The 18801-nt window shown below is 41.3% G+C and overlaps 1 protein-coding gene across 1 annotated transcript in view; it reads left to right on the forward strand.

The window, feature by feature from the left end:
• The window catches only part of PRICKLE2 (prickle planar cell polarity protein 2), a 162866-nt gene extending 157016 nt beyond the window's left edge, over window positions 1–5850 (forward strand). The window contains exon 8 of the mRNA XM_032238880.1: window positions 4024–5850. Within this exon, the coding sequence (XP_032094771.1) occupies window positions 4024–4892 (869 nt within the window). The 3' untranslated portion in view covers window positions 4893–5850. The remainder of the gene's footprint in view (window positions 1–4023) is intronic.
• Window positions 5851–18801: the final 12951 nt, after the last annotated feature.

Raw genomic sequence — 18801 nt, forward strand, 5'->3', positions numbered from 1 at the left:
ATATTTGTAAAACTGGAGTGATTCCCCATTTGTTTTCTGGTTCCCAAATTTGCATTTATAAAAACTCAAATTCTTACAAACGGTCCAGTCCAAATGTTTAAGCTTGATACATTCTGAGGTACTTCAAGTATAAAACTCATTAGGTTTGGAATCCTGACTACTTCATTTAAGGAGCTTTTAAGTACTCTGATACCTTAGATCAGTAATGGCTAACCTTTTAGTCATTGTGTGCCAAAAGGGTGCGTGTGTGACAGTTCACATGTGTGTGCTGAAACCCATAATGCAATGCGCTACGATACCACCCCATTTTGGGCCTAACAGGCCTCCCTGAAGCCTCCTGGGACCAAAAATGGGGTGCCGGGGGGGGGGGGCACACACACCCACACTCCCTCTCCCCCACATGCACATGCATCTCCTGCATACGCCTTTCCCTCTGCACATTTGCAACAGAGACCCGAAAATCAGGTGGCCGGTGGGAGGCATTTGTGCATGCGCAGTAGAGCTTATCTGGGGTGACGGCTCGTGTGCTCGCAGAAAGGGCCATAGGTTTGCCACCATGGCCTTAGATTTAGCTTAAGGAAACATTTTCCCTTGATTCTTTTACAGTTTTCAGTCATCCTGGGGAAAAAGAAAAGAAAAAAGCAGTTTTCAATTCTTGATTATTGCAATCTTACAGTCCGGTATTTGGTTTCATTGGGAGAGGCAATATAAAGTTAAAAGAGAAGACACAGATTTTTAAAGTATTTAAAGCTTAGTCCCTATGGGAGTAATTTTGGGTTGAAGATCATTGCCTTTCTAATTCGGATTGGCATTTCTTCCTCCTAAACTGTCTTGGCAGGTCTGATGAAGAGACAACTTGCCATCAATTGGCCAAAGTATCTGCAGAAATATCTGGAAAGATGGCTAATTTTTGCACAGGTGCTATTACTACTAGGAAGCTAATGTTGACAAATTGCATACATTTGTCTACTTGTGACATTAAAAAAAATGTAAAGATTTAGATTTAGATTTAGATTTAGATTTTAATTTTATTTGTATGCCGCCCTTTTCCCTGAAAGGGACTCAGGGCGGCTCACAACTCAGAGGGAGGGAAAAAACAAACAAAATTACAAAAAACATAGAAGAACCATACATAGTTAAAAAAACACAACAATCATACCATTCGGGTGGGGCGGCGAGTCTTTAGCCCCAGGCCTGTCGGAACAGCCAGGTTTTAAGGGCTATGCGGAAGGCCTGGAGGATGGTGAGGGTACGAATCTCCACGGGGAGTTCGTTCCAGAGGGTCAGAGCAGCCACAGAGAAGGCCCTCCTCCGGGTAGTCGCCAGTCGACACTGGCCGGCTGATGGAATTCGGAGGAGGCCTAGTCTGTGGGATCTAATTGGTCTAGTGGAGATAATTGGCAGTAGGCGGTCTCTCAAGTACCCAGATCCAATACCATGAAGGGCTTTGTAGGTGACAACTAGCACCTTGAAGCGTACCTGGAGATCAACAGGCAGCCAGTGCAGCTCACAGAGGATAGGTGTTACGTGGGTGAACCGAGGCGCACCCACGATCGCTCGCGCGGCTGCATTCTGGACAAGCTGAAGTCGCCGAATACTCTTCAAGGGCAGCCCCATGTAGAGCACGTTGCAGTATTCCAGTCTAGAGGTCACAAGGGCACAAGTGACTGTTGTGAGAGCCTCCCGGTTCAGGTAGGGACGCAACTGGTGCACCAGGCGAACCTGGGCAAATGCCCCCCTGGTCACAGCTGACAAATGGTGTTCAAAAGTCAGCTGTGGGTCCAGGAGGACTCCCAAGTTGCGGACCCTATCTGAGGGGCATACTATTTGACCCCCCCCAGCCTGAGAGGTGGAACACTTGGCCAATTGGTAGGAGGGAAGCACAGCAGCCACTCGGTCTTATCTGGATTGAGTACAAGCTTGTTAACCCCCATCCAGTCCCTAACAGCCTCGAGGCCCTGGCACATCACGTCCATCGCTTCATTGAGTTGGCACGGGGCGGACAGATACAGCTGTGTATCATCTGCATACTGGTGGTATGTGACTTTTACTCCACTAGTTGCCAACTTTAGGAGGTGTTGGTCATCTCTGTTTTGAGGCCATTGACCGAGTGCTGTCTGAAGACATTTCTGTGGTCATGTGACCAGTATGATGTCATGGAATGCTGTTACCTTCCTACTGAAGTGGTAATTATTTATCTACTCACATTTGCAAGCTGTCAAACTGCTAGGTTGGCGGGAGTAGTGGCAAGTAACAGGAGCTCATCCCATCGCGTGAGTGAGCTCCCATTACCTGAACCTGGGCTGTTAGCTTTCCAGTCAACAAACTCAACATTTTAACTGCTTAGCCACTATACCTTCTTCTAACATGGTCAGAATTAATTGGTTTCCACATATCTTTGTAAATTTCAAGTATTGTTTTTAAATAAAGGTGTTTTTTTTTTACTCTTCCTCTTTTTGTTTTCGACAGCTCATCTTTGACCATAACTCAAAATTAAATCTAGATTGCAGTAAGTTCATGTGAAAGTAAGAATTCATAGGATGAATGATACAGACTCATACAGAATAGGATGGTGATAGTTTCAAGTTACTTTCCAACAAATGATTGGGATAGAATCATTTGTTGGAAACGATAGAATCTGGAATAAGCTTTGGAGAAAAATGATGCAATGTTCTGCAATATATCTTTTCTCCCATATTGCAATGAATGCAATCTGGAGAAAGTTATAAATATAGATATAATTATATTTTGTTAGTTGACAAGATGGATGGGTGAGAATAAAACAATACAGAAAAAGTGAGCCATGTGGGGAACCAAGAATAGATAAAAATGGTGATAGTTTGGTCAGCATCTTTTTAGAAAGAGGTTTGTTATGAATATGGGCTTTTAAGTATATACTGTATTTTTGATAGAAATGAATGAACAGAAAACCCTGATGGATTTGATTGCATATTTTGAAGGTTTTTGGGAGAATCGGTGAAGGTTTAAGGGTACTGATGGAAGAGAATAGCTCAGGGTCCTTGGTGATCTCTCTCAGCTTGGTTGTTTTCTTGCAGACATTTCATTACCAAACTATGCCCTGTGTTAGAAGGAAGTGGGGTTTGCTCTCTTGATATAAGGGTAATGAAAGGTGCATAATGTGGACATACCTAAAGGCAATGTAAAGAAAAGGAAAGTAGTAAAAGAAACATGAATAAAAGTAGAAAGATTGCAAGAAGAGAAAGTATTACACCTGTATGGAAAAGTATAGATGGTAGGACAGGGAAATGAGTGAGAAATAGATGTAAGGAAAGAAAGCTACCTGGAACAGAATGAAAAGATCTATTTTATGAAGTGCCACAGTTTTATGTAGAGTTATAGTAATGGAACATGAAAATGGAGCTAGTGGAATAATAAAAGAGACTTTGGGTAGGAAAAATAATGCGTACAGTATAGCAGAACAAACATTGCTGTATGTATGTATGTATGTATGTATGTATGTATGTATGTATGTATGTACAGGGATGAAGAATTATTTTGGTGTAGTGATTAAGGCATCAGGCTAGATAGTGGGAGACTATGAGTTCTAATCCCATTTTAGCGGAAACATGTCCAGGCAAATTACCAGGAGCTAAAAAAAAACCTTACTTGAAGGCAATATAGGTAGATATAGCTATATGGAGAGATAAAAGTGAATTGGCAAGACTATAATGTAAGAGAACAAAAGTCTATTTCTAATGACAGAAGCTAGAATTTCAGTTGAAAGATTGATTAAAGTTGCCCTCTAGAACATCTAAATTTAAATTGCTTTATTACCATCATTATCATCATCTAGACTTGAGTCTTAGTTTATAAATCAAAAGAATATGAGGTTATGCTGGATATCACAGATTTCTAAAAAGTACAAAGAGTCACAGAAATGCCACTGCATTGTCATTTAAAATTTTAAACACATCAAAGATCCAATAATAGTTTTAAAACTAATTGAGCATGTGAATAAGAATCACTATATCCTTTCTCTCTCTCTCTCTCTCTTTTGAAAAGGTCTGTCTGCCGATGGTGGTGCCAAGCGACAAGAACATCTGTCCCGGTTCTCCATGCCAGATCTAAGCAAAGATTCAGGAATGAACGTCTCGGAGAAGATGAGTAACATGGGGACCCTCAATTCTTCTGTACAGTTTAGAAGTGCCGAATCTGTCCGCAGCCTAATTTCTGTTCAGCAGTACCAAGATGTAGATGCCAACCTACACAATCTTGCCAATCCCATTGGATACAGGGATACCTCATCTCACGGAAGGATGCACCAGAGCTTTGATTATGAAGGCGGGATGGCAGGTAACAAATTGCCTGGACAAGACAATATCAGACATCCCCCAATGAGCGAACGCACACCGAGGCGGACTAACATCCGAGAGGATGATCGGCGTTATCGCCCCCACAGGCCCCGGCGGTCCAGGCGGTCCCGCTCAGATAATGCCCTTCATCTCACTAGTGAACAGAACTATAAGTTGAAAGAGAGGCCCTCTCTACGAGCTAGGGAGGACTACGACCAGTTTTTGCAGCAAAGAAGTTGCCGGGAGACCATGGAGCAGAACACCCAGAGAAACCTGTACGGTCAGTGTCCGAGGACCGTCTCAGACCTGGCTTTGCAAAATCACTTTGGCGAGAGATGGGGACCCTACTTTGCTGAATACGACTGGTGCTCCACGTGCTCCTCCTCCTCCGAATCTGACAATGAAGGCTACTTCCTTGGAGAACCGATTCCGCAACCAAGCCGACTCCAGTACGTCACCAATGAAGACCTTCTTCACAAATACGGCTCATACAGCATGCCTAAGTCTTCTACACTGGGTGGTCGAGGACAGTTACACAGCCGAAAAAGGCAAAAGAGTAAAAACTGTATCATAGCGTAGCCACGTGACCCAAGCACAGTGTTAGAGAATGTAATTATTTCATCAACTTGCACTGCTGTAGGTTTTCAAGCGCTTTTTATTGTAACAAAACAATCCAGGCAAAACAGGGAGCTGTTAAGAGGAGGTCATAGACAAAAGGTCTATAAATAGTCATAATTGTTGGCATGGTGAATATATTTTGCACATTTAATTTGGGGGAGGAAGGGAGGGAGGGATAAAAATTTATTTTAGCATGTTATAGTTACAAATTTACCTCCTTCCCATAAGTAGCTGCCATCCATTTAATACCCTGTTCACCCATATGTTTTTAGTTGACGTTGTTTTCTGTAATGAGCAGTTAGCTACTCGTTTAATCTCTCCTTTTTCTTTCTTTCCTTCTCTTGGCTTTTTATTTTCGCCACCTGTCTAAGGGGGCCATTTTCCCCAGCAGATTGCAAAGAAGCGGATGTTAATTCCCGCATTTGTTCAGTCAATGAGAGTTTGGAGAAATACTTTCGTATTTGGTAATGTCAGAAGAATGTCTTCCTTGCAGGAGTCACTGGGGTGCCCAGGGACATCTATTGTGGTTTTTGGACAGAGCTAAACAAAGATTGTTTCAGAACCCTTGATCTTTTTTGCCATCACATTCCTTCAGGATCAGCAGAATTTTTTCTCCCTGCTTAAAAGTATATCGTTTTTTTTTAAAATTCCTGAATTCTCAGGCTTGCAGGTTACTATTGGTCCATATCACAAACACAAAGTAGGAAATTATGAATGTTGGGTTTGTTTTTTGTTTGTTTTAAAAAATAGAAGCATACAGATACATTTACACACACCATTAAGTGTAAAAGTTAAAGGACCTGGGTTTGAGAAGAAAGTTTACATTTCTTTAGAGAGGGGAAAGTCACTAAAATTTCAACTTTTTTGGGTGGGTGGGGGGGAGGGTTACAACCAAAAGAATTGTAAATGGTTCTGTAGTGTCAGCATGAGCTTGTTTTGAGTATAGAATTGTTTACTGGTGCTCTGGTTTCCTGGCATATGTTAACTGCTGTTCATTACCAAGAAGTATCTTTTTTCTGAAAATCATAATACAATGAATACATCCTAGTCATATTACACTTACGTTCTACCCTTGGGTGATGACCGCTTCAAGCCCATTATGAAGGCCGTTTGAAGGACCCACACGGGGTAGAACGGACTTCATTCTTTGGAAGTAGAAGAACACAACAATAGCTTCAACATTGGGTAGTTATACGTATATATAGGGCTCACAATGTATTGTGTAGTACGGTGGACGTGAGGTTTCTCTCTCTCTCACTCACTCTCTTTCTCTCTCTTTGTGCTTTAAATAATTGGGAGACTGACATCAAGACATGTTCTTTATTGTTTCCAGAGAAATGCAGTCAAAAAGAAGGAAATACGTTTCTGTTATTGTATATTTTTATTATAGGGTTGTAAAACGGGTTTCAGTCGATTCCGAGGTAAGTCAGATCTGGACAGCTGACTATGCCTGTGATGTGGGTTCTCCAGAGAATGTAAAGACTCTGTCAATACAAACGGCTATTGAACCGATGGCGAAATACAAATTCGAGTGCGAGTGGGATTTTCAGAAGCAGATGTGAGGGTCCCAGGAGCCTCAGCTGGACTTCAGAAGCAGAGGCTTTGGGCCCAATCCACCCGCGCCACTGGCAGACAAGCCCTGATGCAGTATTACTCCAACCGCGAAGGGACAGTCAAGATGGTGATTTGAAACGCGATGACTGGGAAGGGAATCTCAGATGATGATGTATCCGTAACACAGCTAGCAATCTTTTGTTGTGTGAAAGGAGAATGTGATGATGATTTTTTTCCCCCAAAAAAATAAAAAAGAAGGAAAAAGAAAAGAGGCATGGTGATGTGTAAAAGAAAAAAGTCCGAGCTTCAACAAATGTCTACAATAATAGCCCCAATAGAAACTGAGTCTTCCTTTTTTAAAATAGATCAAGGGTGTCAAATGTGTAGCGTCATGGTGGCATCAGGTGACATATCGGGACTTTCCCCCCCCTTCGCTAAACAGGGCAGGGGAGGAGCCAGCACGTGACACATTCAGCCCGTAAGCCACAAGTTTGACACTCCTGAAATAGATTTTATTTTATGGTGGTCTCATCAGGGTGTACATTATTACATTTAATTTTCTTCAATATGTGATATTTTTATAGTCTATTCACAGAGATGGGATTTCCATTGCATTTCATTATAAGGGGCACTCAAGCCATGGGAGGGATGGAAGGAGAGAAATAGATAGGCAGATAATGGATAAAGCCCCTTGTGGAGTACCATGAAGCCGTTACCATGGCAACTCCACTGCGCTGTACAGTAGAAGTCCTTTTACAGCAGTATGGAAGAAGCCATTTGAAGGCACAACAGGCTGTATCTTAACAGAACACACACCCTGAGAGATATTAGGGGTGTCCTACCCCCACAGTATTTGTTTCCAGAGAGTAAATCATCTGTATACCAAGTTTGGTTGAAATTGCTCAAGGCATTCCAGAGTTATGCTGGTACATACATACATACATACATACATACATACATACATACATACATACATACATACACACACAGCCATTTATAGATTGACGATAGATAGATAGATAGATAGATAGATGATAGATAGATAGATAGATAGATAGATAGATAGATAGATAGATAGATAGATAGATAGATAGATAGATAGATAATAGCGAGAGAGAGAGAGAGATGCAATATATAAATCTATTATACAATTTTTTTAAATGAGGATCTATGAGCAAGGCAATATCACCATCATGCTAAGTTACAAGACATGATTCACAAACCACAGTGTCTCACTTTTGCACATTGCAATATGCCAACATCAAAAAACATTGTAGCCCAGTTTGTCATGTGGATCCAGGAAATGGCTGAATTCAGATATTTATCTTTGCTGTGATGAGTGCTGCATCAAAATTCAAGGTGACATCTCTCTCTCCTCAATAAATGAAATGGGAAGTTTCTGTCTGGAATTTAGGAGAAATCAATATTTGCCCGTCTCCCAAACATGGACAATAGACCAACTGAACAACCATAAGCAAACCAAGTATGGTCACCTAGCTTGTAAATGAGAACCTACTATCTTGTTACCCATCAAGAAAGAGAAATAGACTATAAGATCAGTGGTGGGCTGCTGTGGAGTGTACATTGCGCATGTCACATTGTGGGATGACTTCTAAATGCAGTTAATGAAAAACTAGGAAGTTTATTGACCGCTTGACCATGAAAACCACATATCTCACATGAGAAGAATGGTGGTAAGTATAAAGCAGAATGGTATGATTACATTCATGAAGCCAGGAAATCAGAGGTGGATTGCTCCCGGATCGGGCGAACCAGTAATGGCAGTGACAGGATGCTTCTGCGCATGCACAAAAGCATTGCGAGTGTGCGCAAGTACAAGAACCAGTAGCGACAGGATTTCCAACCCAGCTCTGTAGGAAATGGTGAGTTGTAGTACCAGATTAGGCACGAAAGCCAGCTAGGTGACTTTGGGCCAATCACTCTGTCTCAGCCCAACTTAACTCACAAAGGTGTGTTGAAAGTAGGAGGAAAGAATATTAGGCATGTTGACTGGCTTCAATTACTCATAAAGTAATAACGGCAAGATAAAAATCTAATAAATATTTATCAATGAAATACATATTCAAAATGTGCATATTAAACAATATTGTCAATAGTAACATTTTGATTACTCCAGTTAGAACATGGTCAAGTATTATGTACTTGAGGCTACTTTAAATGTCCATTTTAATACAAGACATTTTGATGCACTTTACCAAGGAACTATTGTTGTCAAAATCAAAATCCCCTCCAAAATATCATACCCATTTATTTGAGAATAAGACCCCGGAACTGTATGGGTTGAACCTCTAGCAAATGTAAGTGTAGCAATGCATTGTAAATCATCTTTTATATAGCTTTAGTAAGCCACAAGGAGTGGCTTGTATTTTGAAGATGTATGCATATGACCTAACTGATCGTCTATAATTGTCAATAATTACGCTTAATTACTTCTGAAAATTATAGCTAGAGGACAAGCTGTTAATTGACGTTAATCAAAATGTTCCAGGGAGATTCGGAGATGAATTCTTATGGAGGATTTTGGCACCGCATCAAGAGGAAGAAGCATAAAAGCAGGAGTTTGAAATATGGGGACTCTGGTGTGTTAAGTACCTTTCACACAAGCCCAAACAGCAGGTTAAGAATATTCAGCTTTCTCAAGCTCCTGCTCTGGGATGAACCAGTTTAACCCTTGACCTGAATTAACTAACAAAATCTGCCTCATCCTTTGACAGGCAGGCAGATCCATTGTGATATTCTCTATCCAGGTAAGCAACATTATGCAAAGCAGAGAAAAGGAATAAATAATAAAATCTGGAAACAATGGGGGATAATAAAAGGAAATTAATATAGCTAAGTCTAGTTTTCGCTTTGACAATAGCTTTCCATACCTTTCTGGTCTGACACACCATTCATTCTGCCAATTCATACTTTACATTTATACTTTCTTTTTCCCCTTGTAAATTCCCTATTTTTCAGAGGATCTCATCCTCTGCACTGAATAATTTTCACAGTCTTCTCATTTCTCTCAAACCCCTCGCTCTATATATTTGTTTTGCAACTTCATCCTCATTCATTCTCTTTAAATGGCCAACTCACCTTAATGTGCTTCTTTCATCCTCTTCACACACTTATGCAACCAATCCCCATTTATTCAGCAGCCATCTATCCTTCAGCCTATCTCTACATATGCCAATACTTATGCAATCCTTTCCCGTTGAATTCAACTTTTTTTTTATCCTGACACACTAAATCTTATTTCCACTTATCCAAATGGGCAGACGTCGGTTCTGATACGTATATTTTCCATTCTTTGCCACTTGTTCTTCTGAGACTCCTTCCCAATTATTCCACTAGTATTTATATATCTAAAAACTTTTTTTATTCCACCAGTATTTATAGATCTCAAAACTTTTTGACTATTTTCCCATCTGTAGTAAAGGTACATCAATCAATCAATCAATCATACTTATTTTTGGCTTTGTTTTTACATTTATACATTAAATCAGTGTTTCTTAACATTGGCAACTTGAAGACGTGTGAACTTCAACTCCCAGAATTTTCCAGCAAGCTTGTTGGCTGAAAAATTCTGGGAGTTGAAGTTCACACATCTTCCAAGTTGCCAAGGTTGAAAAAGACTGCATTAAATCATAATTGATGATTCCATTTTCTGGATCAAACCCAATCATCTTCCTCTTTGAGATATTCATTCACTCAATTAGTACCGCTTTATAAAGCAGTTAGTAAGACCACACCTGGAATACTGCAAACAATTTTGGTCACCACACTACAAAAAAAGATGTTGAGACTTCAGAAAAAGTTCGGAGAAGAGCAACTAAGATGATCAAAGGCCCGGAGACTAAAACACGAAGAACTGTTGCAGGATTTGGGTGTGGCTAGTCAAGAGAAAATAAGAATGAGAGGGTGACATGATAGCAGTATTCCGATATTTGAGGGGCTGTCACGGGAGGCAAATTATTCTCCAAAGCACCAGAGGTCAGGACAAGAAATAATTGTTAGAAACTAAACAAGGAGAGAAGCAATCTGGAATTAAGGAGAAACTTCCTAACAGTGGGAACAATTAACCAGTGGAACAGCTTGCCTTCAGAAATCATGGGTGCTTCATTACTGGAGGCTTTTAAGAAGTCTGAAATGGTATATGGTCTCCTGTGTCAGCAGGGGGCTTGAATAGAAGATCTCCAATGTCCCTTCCAGCTCTGTTCTATTCTAATTTCTATAGATGCCCATCTCAGTCAATGACTATACTCATCTTGTGCGGCTATCAGCAAGCAAAGCTGTTTCAACATAGGTATGTAACTTCCAGAAAGCAGCATTCAACATTTATGTGGTTGCATATAGAGTCTAACCTTGAGGTTGGTAGCCTATGAATAATTAAAGCCAACCATTTTCCAGAGAAGGAAAATACTTGCGTTATCAACTGAGGTCAAAGACATTCCCTTCTACCAAGGTTATTTGGCTGTCCAATGTCAATGCTGGATCCGAAAACACTATCAGGCTGTAAAGTTTTCCTTATTGTGGGAGACAATTCCCCATCTGGAATAAGACTATCTCTTATTCCGGTCCAGAAGTCAAGATTCCAGGACTGTTTACAACAGAGGTGTCAAACTCAGTTCATCATGGTAGTGTCACATGACATATTGGGACTCCCCCCCTTCGCTAAATCAGATGCGGGTGTGGCCATTGTGTGACACACTTGGCCGTGGGCTGCGAGTTTGATAATCCTGATTTACAACATTCTCTTCTCCGTACTTAATTGTTCTCCTGCATCTATCTTGAGGTATCTGAGCTGAGGAGCTGGGAATTATTACATTACTCTTGACAACTAACTCCAGAGATTTGAATGATCTTTCCCATTAGCGTCATGTTGATATGAAAATAAAAGATAAAGTAAATTTTACTGAATGCCCTTCCTTCTGATTGTTCTCCAGGGGCTAAAAACCAATTTTCCAAGATTATTTTCTGAGAGTACCTGTAGGTAGGAACAGAATCATAACAAAGGATTGGTACTAGTCTGCCAAGGACTTCAAAATGATGTCATGGTCAAAACCTGCTAATAGGTCTGGAAGTATCAATAGAACAATGCTCCTTCTTTTGTATCCTACTATAGATCATCCTATGGCAGGGTATAGTGCCCAGGTGGAAGGAAGCTGTTGAGTCTATGCCAAGAGTATGGATTTATTTAAGTTTAGGGAAGATGGATGACCCACACTAGACTTTGGAAGTCTGTGAGTTAAAGGCTGTTGTGGCCCACCAGTGGACAGCAGAGCTGGCAGCAGATTTGGACAGTGAGGAGGTTGGGGAGGAACATGGGCCAGTCCTGGAGTCTGGGGGAAGGCTCTGATGAGGGCTCTGTATCAGAGGCAGAAATGGGGCCAGAGCCATATACCAGTTATCAGCTGCCTTCAGAGTCAGACATCAGTGAGGCAGACGAACAGCTGGAGCCTGTTCCCAGTGTGTGCATGCACAGAGTTGCCAGATGAAGGGAACAGCTAAAGAACAGGGGTCAACTTGGGAGAAAGGCCACAGGTGGATGGTAAGGAAATAAAAGAGAAGCAAAAGGAGAGTGGAGTTTGCAGAAGACAATTAGTGCGCTTAACTGGTTTGTGACTCTCCGAGACTCCTTGCCAAGTTTTGCAGATATCAGCCTGGCAGCTCTCCAAGCCAGATAAGGTCTGTGACTGTAAATCCTCCCTCGAAAGACTTTTCTGGATGTGAATGAGCAGAATTCACAGTAAATTAATAAAGGGTTTTGTCGGGACAAGGATTTTGCTTCATGTTCTTGGGCAGCCTAGGTCAGAACAAAGGCTTTATTTTGTAGCAAGAGACAGAGAGAGAGAGAATATCAAGGTAATCATCTTTATCAATAGAAAAAAAGACACCCTACGGATAGCCACACAAACAGACGAAGACTCTTAACCATGTCTTCTGGAAATAAAACACAAAACTGAATCACGCCAGATTAGATGACTGAGAGAAACATCTGAAATACATCTTGAAATGATAGCAAACCCAGCATGAATCTGAGAGGCCCTGTCTATAAAAAAAACCTGGCTGGATTGTTAACTTCAGCTCAAATGTTTCTCAACCTTAGCAATTCTAGGTTTTGTGGAGTTTGACTTCCAGCATGTTGCACACCACATGTCTTAAAAGTGCTTTCTTCAAAAGGCACTTGGGCTGACTTTGTTTTTCCTTGAAGATCTTTCACTTCTCATCCAAGAAGCTTCTCCCATTCATTTGGGACAATCCTTTGGAACAACCATGACCTGAATGATTGAGAATCTCTATAGATCCATGTCTTGAAGTTTGGGAAATATCACTTCAGCTAAATAGCTAAAGATGGATTATCCACCTGGCAACTAAAAAGAGTTGAGCAACTGTTTTCTTGATTGTTACAGAAAAAGTATCTTATGATAGCGCACTGTTCATCCTTGGAGTTGTCCTAAACCTTTATGATAGTTGCTCAACTACCTCCTAGCTTCATCACTCACAATAGTTCCGTATCAGGGGTGAAATGCTACCAGTTCGGGCAGGTTTGCCCGAACCGGTTGTAAAAAAATGCTTTAAAAAGTTTTTTAAAAAAAGTTCCAACGATCACGGGGCACAGCTGATTGTTGCACAGCTGATCATCAGAACTTTTTAAAAACTTTTTTAAAGCATTTTTTTTTTACTACCAGTCTGGGCAAAATGATAAATAAAAGTTTTTTTTAAAAGGTTCCGACGATCAGCTGTGACAATCAGCTATGCCGCGCAATCATTGGAACCTTTTTTGTGTGTGTGAAGTCCAGCTGCTTTTGCATTGTGTGAGTCGGTTGTGTAGCTCTTGTATTATTTTTTGTGTAAAGTGTGATGGTTGGTTTTTGAGTTCTCTGTGACTCTGTGAGGTTCCTACTTGTTGCCTGCCCAGTCACATGATCACCAAGCCACACCCACAGAACTGGTAGGGAAAATTTTTGAATTTCACCACTGCTCCTTATGCTACTGTGCATTCAAGGGTCAAACAATAGGGTGGGTTGAAGTGTCTGGGATATTTTAATATTCCTCATTTCATCAAATCTTAGCAACCAACTAAATTTGAGAAACGTACAACGAAGCTGCCTGTAACCCAGCAAAATTTCCAGCTATATTCATAACTATTAGAAATGAATGGGTTTTGTTGGATCTATATTCTCTATTTATATGCACTGCTCATTCTTTGTACTCAGGCAAAGCACAATCTGTGAATGTCACAAGGCTAAGGACACATGAAACTAAAAATAAAGTAATGTTAACAAAAGATTCACCTTTGCTGAATGCTATAAAATGGGGTAAAGCTGGCAAGGCACGTTACATTCATGCTGTTAAGCTTCCTACTTCAAAGAAAGGGATACCACAATGAGTAAAATAAATTGAGAAAGCAATTAACTAACCCAGCAGTTGCTTATTTGAAAGTAAATAGCACTGAACTCAGATGAAACTTTTAAGTAGGTTTGTAGAGAATTTTATTCTGACACACACCCATGTCCATAGACCCTTAACATCTGGATTACTTATTGTTTTGCATTCAACAATGTTTCTCCCTCCCTCCCTTGTCCTTCAGTCCCTTCCCCTCCTCCTGCACCTTAAATTGTTTAATTTCACTAACTGCAGAAAAAAAACATACACCATTACTTTTGATAAATGTGTGTTCCAATACCAGTAGTCCTCCATTTATGACCACAATTGAGCCCAAAATTTATGTTGCTAAGTGAGAAATTTGTAAAGTGAGTTTTGCCCCATTGTATGAATTTTCCTCCCACGTTTGTTAAGTGAACCACTGCAGTTGTTAAGTTAGTAACATGGTTGTTAAGTTCCCTTTGGACTTTGAGATGGCAGAAAGTTGCAAAAGGGGATCACATGACCATGGGACGATAACCTTCATAAATATGAGCCAGTTGTCAAGTATCTGAATGTAAATCACATGACCATGTGACCATTTCAGTAACATCAAACAGTCACTAAACAATGTTGTGTCGAAGACTACCTGTATTCAATAACCTGTTGTGGGATAACAGTTCTGCATCCAATGAGTAAAGGAGGCCAATAGTTATTGAGTCCAAGAGAGGCAACAGCAGCTACCATATTTTTTGGAGTATAAGACGCACCAAGATTTTGAAGAGGCAAATTTTTTAAAAAAGGTTTTCCCACTCTGCAGACTTCCCAAAGCCGGTCCGTTTTTCGTGAAAATGGGTCCATTTTTTAAAAAGGCAAGAATAGCCTTTAGGAGCCTTATAGAGTGCTCCTGGAGGCCGGGGGGGGGGCACAATTGAGCAAAAACCGGGCCATTTTTTGCTCATTTCTGCCCTCCCCAGCCCCTAAGAACTCTCTGAAAGCCTCCTAAAGGCTATGCACGGCCATTTTGGTGAAGGGAGTGGGGTTTCTGGAGGCAAAAAAATGCTGTATTCAGTGTATAAGATGCACCCAGATTTTCAGCCTCTCTTTTGAGAGAAAAAGGTGCGTCTTATACTCCGAAAAATACGGTACCTCTATTTTTCCATTCTCTGAGAACTGGAGATTTCCTAGAACTGCCTGATCTGCTTCCCAAACATAGTGACCCGTCAAAGAAAACATGGTGCGGCCCTCACTAAACCATCCATCTGAAAATCCTATTACCTAAAAAAGGTCCTGTTTCCCTCTTAGCAATAGCAATAGCAGTTAGACTTATATACCACTTCATAGGGCTTTCAGCCCTCTCTAAGCGGTTTACAGAGTCAGCACATTGCCCCCAACAACAATCCGGGTCCTCATTTTACCCACCTCAGAAGGATAGAAGGCTGAGTCAACCCTGAGCCGGTGAGATTTGAACAGCCGAACTGCAGAACTGCAGTCAGCTGAAGTAGCCTGCAGTGCTGCATTTAACCACTGCGCCACCTCGGCTCTACTACTCTTGTGTTAGGCACTGTTAAATAAGTTGAATTACACAGATTAAAAAAACAGATCTGTGAATATCAAGAAACAAACAAGGCTATCATTAGTAGCCAGCATGGGTTTATTAAAACAGATCATGCAAAAGCCATCTTATTTCATTCTTTGACAAAGTGACCAAATTTAGTAGACCAGTGAAATGCTGTGGACATCGTATATTTAGACTTCAACAAGGTATTTGACCAAGTAGACCACAACCTACTTCTTGGTAAGCTAGAAAAATGTGGGATAGACAGCATCACCACCAGATGGATTTATATCTAGCTGACAAACCATACTCAACAAGTAGTTCTTAATGGGTCTAAGTCTACACGGAGAGAAGTAAGCAGTGGAGTACCACAAGGTTCCATCTTAGGCCCAGTACTCTTCAATATCTTCATAAATGACTTAGATGAGGGAATAGAAGGGGAACTCATCATATTTGCAAATGACACTCCTCTGGTAGGAATAGCCAACACCCCAGAAGACAAATTTAAGATCCAAAAATAACTTGACAGACTTGAACAATGGACCCTAACCAACAAAATAAACTGAATGTGGAAAAGAGCAAAGTTTTATACCTGGGCAGGAAAAACCAAATATTTCTACTACAGATTAGACTCAAAAACAATAACTGTGAGAGGGACCTTGGAGTCAAAGTGGGCGAACACTTAAACATGAGTCAGCAGTGTGTGGCAGCAGCCAAAAAAGCTAAAGCAATCCTTGATTGTGTAAATACGGACATAGAATCGAAATCACATGAATATTAGTACGGCTTTATAAAGCCTTAGTAAGACCACACCTGGAATACTGCCTCCAGTTTTGGTCACCAAATTACAAAGAAAGGGTTGAGACTTTGGAAAAAGTACAAAGAAGAGCAACTAAGATAATTAAAGGCCTGGAGACTAAAATATATGAAGAACAGTTGCAGGAACTGGGTTTGGCTAGTCTAGAGAAAAGAAGGACTGGGGGGGACGTGATAGCGGTATTCCGGTATTTGAAAGGTTGCCACAAAGAGGAGGAGGTCAATTTAGTCTCCAAAGCACCAGAGGGCAGGACAAGAAACAATGAATGGAAACTAATCCAAGAGAGAAGCAACCCAGAATTGCGGAGAAACTTCCGAACAGTGAGGACAATTAACCAGTGGAACAGCTTCTCTTTAGTCATTGTGGGTGCTTCATCACTTGAAGTTTTTAAGAAGAGTCACCTGTCTGAAATGGAATAGTGAACCTATGGCACACAAGCAGGAAGTGGCAAACAGAGCCATCCCTACAAGCATGCCAGCCATCATCCATTGCTCTTCTGGATACCAGTTTGCACATGTGTGCTGGCCAACTGGTTTTCGTGTGCATGGGAGTACCTTAAATTAGAAGAGCAGTTCCCTGGAGTGCATGCATGTGCCGGAAAGCTGAGCTTCCGGTTGCCAGCTAGTCTTTGCGTGCACATGTGCACCAGAAACCAGAAGACCAGGTGACCGGCAGCATGCACATGCCAGAAAATGGAAGCATGCGCGCCAGGGAACTGGTCTTCCGGTTTCCGGTGTTCCCCCAAGTGCATGCTCCCGTTTCGGTGCCACTAGGTGTCAAAAAGGTTAGCCAACACTGGTATAGGGTCTCCTGCTTGAGCAGGGGGCTGGACTGGAAAGGAGCAGGGGGCTGGACTAGAAGACCTCCAAGGTCCCTTCTAGCTCGATTCTGATTCTGATTCTAACGTAGAAGTCCGTCCAAATGTTGTTAACATGATTGGGGAACTAAGAATGGAGTCCAGAACGAAAGTATTCAAAGCTTGGAGGGATGTGAAACCATCGGGATTCTTAACCCACTGAACAAAATTCTGAGCTGCTGGGATTTTTGACCTTCCATTTGTCCACATCAAAAGCAAACTTGTAGGAACTAGCTGCCAAGAGCCTTGACTTCACTGTGTCTTTGTCCTCTGCAATGGGGGGAGATTCTGAACCAGATGTTTGGAATGAGCCTTTCCCCACCGGTTGGAAGGATGTGGTCTGGAGGACCCTGAGGCTTTCTGTGTCATTTTCCTTTTCAGTTTCCAATTGTCTAGCATAATGAGGAGTAACACTCAGCATTGCATCAGGAGTTTGGCTTTCCCAATTAACTTTGATGAGCTCAGCTTGAGAGGAAACGTCTGGTAAGAGACCATTTACAAAAGAGCCGTAAGAGCTCGCGAGGCCATTTCTAATTGTACCGGAATGTCAGAATGCTGTTGGAACACTTTTAAAAGCTGCTCATAATTGTTTCACTAGATTTCTGCTCCCAGGCATGAATTCTAACCCAATCCGAGTGCACCAGAAATAGTTTGTCAATCGCATTTAATAAGCCAGTGTGGTTGTGCAAGATCCTGAGTTTACAGGACTTAAGATAGCCAGTGTGTATGTGATAGGTTTAAGACAAGCCATCTACTCCATAGTTCACATCTGTAGCATTAAGAAATTAATTAACATCTACATACTAGCATCTGCATCATAAATATCCAAAGGGAGCTTATAATTCCCTAAACTGACCTAGTTTAGAGAACTGCAAAATCACACTACAGGTGGTCCTCGACTTACGATCACAATTAAACCCAATATTTTTGTTGTTAAGCCAGACATTTGTTATGTGACTTTTTGCCCTGTTTTACGACCTTTCTTGCCTCGGTTGTTAAATGAATCACCGCAGATGATAAGCCAGTAACCTGGTTGTTAAATGAATCTGGCTTCCCCGTTGACGTGGGTGGTCAGAAGGTCTCAAAAGGGGATCTTGGGACACAGCAACGGTCATAAATATGAACCAGTTGCCAAGCATCTGAATTTAGATCACGTGATTCCAAGGTCATAGCTGTGAAAAACGCCCATAAGTGCCTTTGTAATGTTGAATGGTAACTAAATGAAGTAGGTTGAGAACTACCTGTATACAGGTGACAAAATATCTATGGGTTATAGGGACATCAAAACGCTTCCCACAAATCCCATGCAAAAGATACTAAGCCTCCCACAGCTGTTTGTTACCTCCAATTTCTTCTGTAACTGCAACTAAGCCATCTCAACAACCTTTTTATAGCAGGTTGGAAATTGTATCAAAATTGCTCAAAACAGTTGAAATTAACAATGCCTGTTGAGGAGAAGAGACACTTCTGTCCAAAGCTCTCACATTCAATTATCTGTGATGCAGCTCCTGAAAGCCGTCACTGTCTCCCAAATGGCTAAATGCATCTCTTTTCCTTTGCCCTGGTGTGGTGGCTGGTGCCAACTAGAGGTGGTATTCAGCCAGTTTGGACCAGTTGGGGCAAATCGGTAGCTCTAACCATCAGCTGGCCCCGGCCACTCACACCTGCCCTATCCTGTCCTTTATTTCCTGCTTTCTAGCTCATCTCAATCGCA

Source organism: Thamnophis elegans, chromosome 2 (genome assembly GCF_009769535.1).
Source record: "Thamnophis elegans isolate rThaEle1 chromosome 2, rThaEle1.pri, whole genome shotgun sequence".
NCBI lineage: Eukaryota > Metazoa > Chordata > Lepidosauria > Squamata > Colubridae > Thamnophis > Thamnophis elegans.